The sequence below is a fragment of the Nanorana parkeri genome, unplaced genomic scaffold (assembly GCF_000935625.1).
Source record: "Nanorana parkeri isolate BGI_ZX_2015 unplaced genomic scaffold, ASM93562v1 scaffold408, whole genome shotgun sequence".
NCBI lineage: Eukaryota > Metazoa > Chordata > Amphibia > Anura > Dicroglossidae > Nanorana > Nanorana parkeri.
The window spans coordinates 243,127-252,098 of record NW_017306676.1 but is presented as its reverse complement, the minus strand read 5'-3'; the positions used below and the strand labels follow the sequence as shown (position 1 = coordinate 252,098).

The 8,972-nt window shown below is 39.3% G+C and overlaps 1 protein-coding gene across 3 annotated transcripts in view; it reads left to right on the top strand.

Moving 5' to 3' along the window:
* Positions 1–6,866, top strand: part of KIF13A (kinesin family member 13A) — a 165,593-nt gene extending 158,727 nt beyond the window's left edge. For 2 of the 3 annotated variants that reach the window (XM_018559634.1, XM_018559632.1), the window contains 3 exons: positions 2,416–2,520; positions 4,246–5,269; positions 6,442–6,866. In XM_018559634.1, the coding sequence (XP_018415136.1) occupies positions 2,416–2,520; positions 4,246–5,269; positions 6,442–6,725 (1,413 nt within the window). In that variant the 3' untranslated portion in view covers positions 6,726–6,866. Of the gene's footprint in view, positions 1–2,415; positions 2,521–3,536; positions 3,578–4,245; positions 5,270–6,441 lie in introns of those variants that run through there. The other variant, XM_018559635.1, reaches the window with a different exon arrangement.
* The last annotated feature ends 2,106 nt before the right edge of the window (positions 6,867–8,972 follow it).

Here is an 8,972-nt window from a genome sequence, read left to right as displayed (position 1 = left end):
GGCCGTGTAATTACAACGGCCGGCCGGGAAGCTGCTCGTCGGGCTCCACCGCCCACTCGTCACAGACGAGTGGACGAGTGGATTTTTCGAGCCCTGTATATATATATATATACATGTATATACCAGTATGTAGAATGTACATGAAACATTGCAGAAAACAAGGTTTATTAAGAATTTTTTGAACATTTGTAATTTGAGCTTCTTTTTGGAAAATTGGTGGGTTTAGTTCCACTTTAAGAAATGCAATAGAATATAGCTGATTATATTGAACTAATATACTTGACATATGGTGCTTGCTGCTATTAGAGATCTTATACGTTCTATCTGTACAAAACGGTCCATTCTTTCCTTGACTGTCCTGAGTTTTGGTGGCTAAAACCATTCAGACGTCTGCAAAAATGTGTGGTATGGGAAAATCTGTGCATGATTTGGGTGGCTCTTAACATTGTTTTGGTCATGATTATGGTTATTTATTTTATAAATGTAAATGTATTTATTTTTTCTGAGGCCAGTATTGAAGAGGTGTGTATGTTGAATGAAGTCTAGATCTAGGCTATTTAGGAATGATTCACACTTGTGCATTGCAGTTATGCAAACATTAATGCACGTTAACAACATGAATGAAAATCTGCAGCTCACCACATACCATGCACTGTATTGCTAAGAAAGTGTCATGTGTTTTTGAGTCCCCTTTTAATAAATGAGCTGCCTTGATGTAACATGTTTTACTCACTGCAACAGTTTTCTAAAGTGTGAATAGGCCCCTAATTTTCATGCTCTGATTTCTGGGAAGTTACTTTTATTCTGTACAGTGGATTTTAAAGAGCAACTCAAAAATCAACCCTCTATGGGTGATCAATGTACATTATAAGGGTTTTAACAAACGTTGTTGCAGATTCCTACCTGTTTTATGTTCTGAAGAAATAGCTGTTTGTTGCAACATGTCCTTTTCAAACTGATCCCTAATTGGGAGGCTTTGGATTCATTATATGGAAAGTATAAAGTGAACAGAAAGTAATCATCCATGATAATCAGAAGGGTGTATTACTTCATGCAAACATGTTGTTAAGACAGTTCCATTAACTCCTAGTTATCCAACTAGCGGCATAGTGAATTATCAGAAAGTTCTATCCTCTCTCCACATCACCTGAGAGGTTTATTTAATCACTAAACTCCATTATGAATCGCAATGTAAAACGAAATAGAACAATATGCAGTTAAACCAATGAATCAGTATTCGCCATCAGTAAGTCTTAGGACTTGAGTTTGTGGTGTCAGATGGATGCAGGAGAGCTCAGCGGAGCCTGGTAAGTATTTAGTAGCTGTGTAGATACTCTAGCTTGGATGCAGAGATAGGTCCAGGTATGGTGCAGTCACTCTGACAATTAGAAGTGAGATAAAGACAATCCAGGATGCAGGTGGTGAATCTTGGATGGTAGCAGGGAGATGGTGAGTAATCACACTAAGGTTAGTAATCCAGGCAGTTTAGGCAGTTCTCCAGCAGGCTGGTGTGGAGGGTAAGTCCCTTGGTATGAAGGACGTAAGCCAGGGGGAATAGGTTCAGGATAAGGAGCGGTTAGGCCTGTATCAGGAGAGCTCGGCGTCCATGATGACATTAGCACGCAGAGTAATTCAAATCACCCGGCTAAAAAGCAAGCAGCTGAGGGAGGAGAGGGAGGTGCGGAGTGACGTCAGCTGCCGTGATTGGACTGTAGGCGGGGCTAGAGGTGCCGTTCGCTCTGTTCCCCGCCATGGAGCAATGTATTACACCATATTGCACTGAATTTTTGTACAGTTTTGGAAAATTACAGCAGCCACAGTTTAAAATGGAAAGGTATTTTTAATAACATTAAATTACAAAATGGCTGGCTTGTGTAACTATTGTTTGCACTATATGCATTTTTTTTTAAGCAGAGTTACCATATAAGCTTTTTCATATTAAGAGAAGCATTGTGTGAGGACAGTTTGTATAACTTCCTTATTGGTGGTACTGGCCATAGTGCAGCTTTTTTTCCCCTCTTAAGACATGGACAGGATTCTGCTACACAGTAAGGCATCACAAAGCAGGACAGAGGAATACCAGAGAAATGTTACAGAATAACTTGTTTTTAAACTAAGTGTACCAAGTGCATAAATTATTAATCCAGCTGATTCTGATATGAAGTTTAGTCATTTGGATGTGCACATGCATTCAGTTGAATGCTTAATTGCATTATACAACATGACACCTAATGGTCATCTCTGCACTGTTTGTTGCTTGCATTTTTGACATTCCGTTACTATGTTTTGCATGTTTCACTTATATTTTTATTTTTGTTTATACCCTGCATTGTTCCCTCACCTGCCACTGTCTGTTTCACTTAAGTTTTTGTGTTGTGATGTGTTGTGATGTGTTGTGTGTCTTAACCTTTACAGAGCATGTCCTCACCACTGACAAATAACACTGGCACTGCTGTGCCCTCTGGAGCTAATGTCAGCTGCATGGCAGTAGATACCAATAATAGTCATGAAGATACCATTGTAAGTTTGTATTTTTGTTCTTCATCGTAGGTTCACACACATTTTACAATGCTTTGCAGTAAGTTTCATTGTCCTTTGCATGTTGCTGGAGCTTTTGTCGTATGTGAATAGCACTGCTGTGTCATGTTTTATGTCCCTCTTAATAAAATCTCATGCAGCTGTAATAATGAAAGAATTATGCGGACTACTCCAAAACAATGTGACTTAAAAATAATGGGGAAATTATTACTTATTATTAATTATTATTACTGTTCAATGTGCTAATATTTGAATTGTTGTACACCACTATAAACCCAGTAAAAGGTGTTGTACAAAAAAATTGTTCAGGTAATCATAATAGGTACGCTAGTGATTGCAGGGGGAATATAAGTACCCAGGGCTGTTGTTGGCTAGTATATTTATGCACATTTTTCATTGGCTCACATTCTCTTCCACTTAAATCAACTCAGTCTTACAGAGTCATAGCCTGTACGTCAGTGTACATTTCTATTAAAACTGGGTATTAATGTTGCCTAACATGAGTAACAGAATACAGAACACATTAGCCCAGGTTTAGTGATTGCATTCAGCAAGTGTAGTGCATTTCCATTGAGCATTTTGAATTATTATTGAACTGTTTGCATTAAAGAGACAGGGTCCCCTTGCTCATGCAGGTCAAAGAGACAGTGCCCCCCCCTATACTTACCTTATTAGAATTGCCCAGCCTCTGTTTCCTTAGTCACAGCTGGTGATCCTATTCGGCACTTCCAGGTATGGGGGAGCATGTTGCCTTCTTCCCTGTGATCTCCCCTGTTATTATTGCTACACTTTGCACTGCGGTGTTAAGTAAATCTGAAGACTTTGCATGATAAGCTTGTTAAATAATGCTAAGTCCACAAATAATCAGCATGCTTTATACTATAATCTCTCTATAATATCATTCCTCTTAATGCTTCTGCTTCTGGGTGAAGGTAAAAGCACAAGCTGTTGGTTGCTAGTCAACTGGAAAGTTCACTTGATGCTCTCCTTATCTCTAGGTCTGAGAGGTTCCAGATATCGTGCACAAGGCTCCCAGGAGGTGAAGTTTAGTAGTTATGAATGAGATGTTACAATCTTTGGCAAGCAAATGACCAGGCCTTCTAATTGCTGTCATTTCAACTGTGTATTTTAGTCAATTCCTGGAATTCAACTTGAACATTAAAGGAAGCATGCTATAAATGAAATATGTGGACTGCCATTGTTGATGTCATTGCTCACCAATTTCTGAAAAATCTAGTTCCCTAGCTTTCATGTTGATGGTTAGGATATAATAATTTTTGAATCACTGACCTGGAACAAGTGGAGATAGGAGTTTCTTTTTTTTCTGGAGACTCATTTGCTGCATGCTTGTTCAGGGTTTATGACTCAGATATACTAAAGCCAGATACAATTAAGCAACTAGGGTTTTCAGAATAAGTCAGCAATGACACTCCATATTTATCTCATGACAGGTGTGATTTAAATTGACTTAATTGGGGGCATTTATAAATCTAGTGCCGATACCGAGCACCACATTTTCTTACTATTTACTAAGATGATGTTACTCTTTAAGCTTGTAAAAATTGTATAAAAGTTTTGTAACTAAAAGGTTAAAAAGGAGAAACATACTTTTGAATAACAATGGCTATTGTAATTAGAAATTAAAATCATCCCTCTTCCTGAAGAAGGGTTAAATGTTAATATTCATATTATCCATTTCTCTCACAGGATTCTGAAGAAGAAGACCTGGAACTAGATGAAGGCGCTATAAAAAAAGAAACAGGTTCCACTAATTTAACTACTTTCAGGCCTTATGTGCCAGAGGAGTTTGCAGACTTCAGTGTTTACAATGCTAGCTTGGAAAACAGGGAATGGATAACCTCGAAAACAGACTTTGCTTGTTCCTTTTCCTTGGATAAAGAAGTTTCTCGGAGTCCTACCACTAGCAGTGTTACAAGTGGCTATTTTTCCCATAGTGCTTCCAATGCTACACTGTCTGATATTGTGGTTCCTTCTAGCGAAAGCATGGACCAATTAGTCCCTCAGGTCAGGGATGTAGAAACTCATGAACTCACTGGACACCAGTTAGCACAGAACTGCAAATCTTGTCCACATAAAGGGTTGAATGATGGAAATTGTACAGAAAATACCACTAGCTTATCTGCTTTCACAGAAAAAAGTGCCTTTAATAAAGTGCCATATTGCACTACTGAAAATGCTGCTGCAATGTGTAGAAGTGTATCCTCTTCTTCTGTGGACAGTAACAAAGGAACATTTGTCAAGTTTTTTCCCTGTGAAGTTGCTGTAGAACATACTTGTAATATTTTGGAAGACCACTCATTTACGGAATTCATGGGGGTAGAAGATGGGAAAGACTTTGAGCACCATGAAGACCTGCCCACTTGTTCATCCAATGGGGAAAAGGATGGTGTAGTGTTTGTAGACTTTGGTTCTGTTATGTCAGACCTCTCGTATAACATGTCAGAGCACAGTGTGTCAAAACAAAGTGATCAAAACTGCCTTGGAGAATCTGCCTTATTTAACAAAACTCAACCCGAAAGTGATATGCTTGCAAGGAACCATTTGGAAGTTTCGGATGACTATGAAGACAGCTCTTTTGAATCATCATGCCACTTTTCGTTAGGTGACCAGGTATGCATTGGGGAAAACAAGTTTGGAATAGTACGGTATATTGGTGCAGTCGATTTCTCATGTGGAGTATGGATTGGAGTTGAACTTCATGTTCAGTTAGGTAAGTAAAAACATGTAGTGACAAAAGATTAAATTGTTGTATTCTGCTGTTATTGTAAACCTTCTTTTTTTTTTTTACTTCATTCTGACTAAATCACCCCTTTTCGACCTACGAAGCATGTACTGGAAAAATTCTAATTTTCCTTGTTGCCAAAGAAGACCTGTAGGCATAGCTGTGTCTACAGAATTTTGTTAACTGTTTTCCTCATGCAGAAACATTAGGGAACTGTGTGTGTGTGGGGGAGTTAAGACACAGAATTGCTTATTGTTAGGTGATTGTTTGAATTTTTTTTAAATACCCATTTTTTTGATGCTAAACAGACACTTTAGGAAATCAGTTTTTAAACTCTTAACTGGATGCAAAATAGAGCAATGCAAAAAAGATGGGAGGCAGGGGATTTGGTTGTGTTGTACCCTATGGTTGCTAACCAAAGCACATTATATGTACTTACAAGTTTTTGTATAAGACATGTTTTGGTGGGAGTAAGAGGAGCTAGAGCATTGGTGGTGGAAGAGGAGAATACAGGCTGCAGGTCCGGATTATGGAATGGGAGGTAAAGGTAGGACCTAATTCTGTGTTTGAGAAGGCATTGGTACCTAATCATGAAAAGAGGCATGGCCTATGGATGCAAGTATCTGTATTTACTGAGCACCCCATGACTGATCCTCTTGCTGTAGTTAATCTGCAGTATGAAGACAAGGAGTAGAGTTGACCATCGACATCACAGGGAGAGATGCCTAAATTTTTATTATTCAGGCAAAGTGATAGGAAGTCTTGAAAACCAGGTTGCAGGAACAGAAACCGGAAGTGTACATATTGCCTTTCATGCCTCACTATGCTTTAAGTACTATACTTCGATAAAAATAATATCTGTATTTCTGTAATCTGATATACAAAAGATTCACTTGAATAAAATTAATATCTATACTTCTCAGAGGAATTTATACTGTATTTACTAGTTTAAAACCCAACACCAGCCAAACTTTCTGTTTAATTTTTGATAGAGTAGGGAAGGGTAAGGCATTGTTTACACGGGCTTTAGCTTTTTAGAGCAGTGTGTACGGCAAGCTTTTGGGAAACATTGGGAAATACAACAATAGTCTCTCCAGGCAAATTGAAATAAAACTGTATGCATTTTTGACACATTTTTAATAAGATCATCTCTGTTTAAGGTAAACACGATGGCACAGTGAAAGGCAAGGAATACTTCCGCTGCAAACCCAAATACGGAGTGTTCGTCCGACCCAACCGTTTAACTAAAGCACTTGTTCCAACAAAAAAAGACAAGAGCAACACTTTGCGGCCTCAGCTATGTAACCCAGACAAGCGAAAGGGTTCCATCACAAAAGGGTCTACTGCAACCAGGACACATGATACAACCCAGTATTCATCCGGAAACGAAGCGGCATCAGCTTTTTCTAGAAAACAAGAGAACAGGAAATCGTGGATCAACTAAGATGCGATAATTGCACTTGTGTATAAACTGATATGGATTGGTTTAAAAAAAGAAAGCTATTTTTTTGTACAGCTGTACAGTTTTAATCTGTTTTCCTGAAATGTTTACTTGGTTTGGTCATATTGTTCTAACAGTTTCTTTTTTTGTTGTTGTTTTTAAACAAGAGCTCTTAAATTAGATGGTCTGCCTTATAGGCAGGTTGTTGCTGCACAATTAAACCATGACTGAAAGTGATTATGTAGATAGGTGACAGGTACAGGCCTATTCTTAAATAATGACAGGAAGGGGGGGCTATATTTTAATTAAAGGAAACAAAATATTTTATTCCGAACCAATAAATAAACTGACTATACATATCTGTAAAACGCACCATATGCTGTTTCTTATTTACCAAAGAGTTTGTGTTAAAATGCACCTAAGCTTGCCATGGCAGAGGTACACGTGTTGGGGTGTTGCTTACCACTTTATTAGAAGGCAGAACATTAGTGGGCTTTGGTTTAAGACAGTGTCATCACAAAAGTGGTGTAATTATGTTATTGCGTTGTTTCCATGATGCATTGACACAACTATTGTTTTGCGCACAAGACGCCTTCATGTGTGTTCTTGGATGAGATGGTGTTAGAATATTTGCCACACATAGGGGTATTGAAATGCCTTTCCTAGCAGAGAAGTTCCCTGTCTCAGTACTTTAGGGCAGGTTGGATTACAAGCCAGGCTCATCCAGAGTTGCTGGCCCTTGAGCAGCTGCAAATTTAGTAGTTCCACAAGAGACTACTGTTGTCCCCTGGGAACTGTTCCCTCATGTCTTAACAAAGTCATGAGTAGAGATGAGCAAACTGATTTCTTAGAAATGCAGGAGTCTACCAGGTGTTTTTATTGGCACATGGCCTTGGCAGGGAAACTGGCAAAAACTCCCTTGCCTTTTACTTCAAAGGAAACATTAGACACCAATTGCAGATACCTGGTTAAAAACAAGATATTGTACTAGTTTATTAGATAAAAGTTTATAAACCTTTGGATTATTTATTGTCCTGTGGTTTACTCTTTAAAACAGGGGTGTCAAACTCAATTTAATCGAGGGCCGCATCAACATTATGGTTGCCCTCAAAGGTATCTGTAAGATTATATAAATGTATCTAATCTTTATCATAATTGCCTAATAGATTATCACTGGTTTTAGTAATAACTTAAAGGAGAACTATGGGGTTAGGGCTTTTCCCCATAGTCCTCCTTAGTGTAACGGGAGGACACAAACTAGCGTCCTCCCGTCACCCTAAGCTCCGTATACAGCGAGCTACAGCTACAGTATACTGAGACGCTACAGCTTAAGCGGATCCCGACAATTATGTCTGGATCCGCCCAGCTGCGTGAGTGACAGCTGGCTCTGCCTATCTAGAGGCAGAGCCAGCTGTACCTGCCCCCTCCCCTGTCCGTTCCGCCAGTCAGCGCTGGAGGATCAGAGCATGGAGGGGGGAATCCAGCCCCTCCCCTGTCACGGCAGAGAGCCGTGACAGGATCGAGAAGTGAGCGAACGCCGGTATGTGTTCGCTCACTTCCCGATCTACTGAGCCAGCCTGTGACAGTCTCATTGTCACAGGTCGGCTAGAACTATGAGGTGAGTGAAAAGCACTCACCTCACAGTTCTCCTTTTAATACCTAGATCTGAAAGTAGAAGTCTAGGAAATGGCCTAGTGGGCCGGGTTTGGCCCCTGGGCCTTGAGTTTGACAAGGAATAACCTGCCGAAAGCAAAAATTGGAATGCTTTCAGCCGCAAAATGAAATGTTAGCAATGTAGTGTATTCATAAGATGTACTTACTAATTTAAATCAATTGGTAAATTAAAGTAAGAATATTCTTTTTTTTTTTTTTTAACAATTTATTTGACTTACCCTGTACTCCCCCTTCAGGTGTAAGCTCTACAGCAACCAACATAATGTACAAGTCTTTCTACAGGGCTAAGCACCCTGGCATGACCATAGGCTTCCAAATATGCCCCCTTCCCAGAAATACTATGACTTTCTTGGGGCTTTAGCAGTAGATTGGGGCAGCTGGTGAGTGCAGCAAAGGTAGGAACCTACACCTTATGATGCATGTGTTAACTTTCCTGTTGTTGGCAAAGTACAGAGTTCATGTAAATATTGAATATTGGCCTATACCTTTTAAATCTAAGTTAGCAATGACAGGTCGCACATTTCTGTTGTCACAGGCTTGGCTTCAAGTTTTGGATGTTTGCTCTCCTCTAATCAT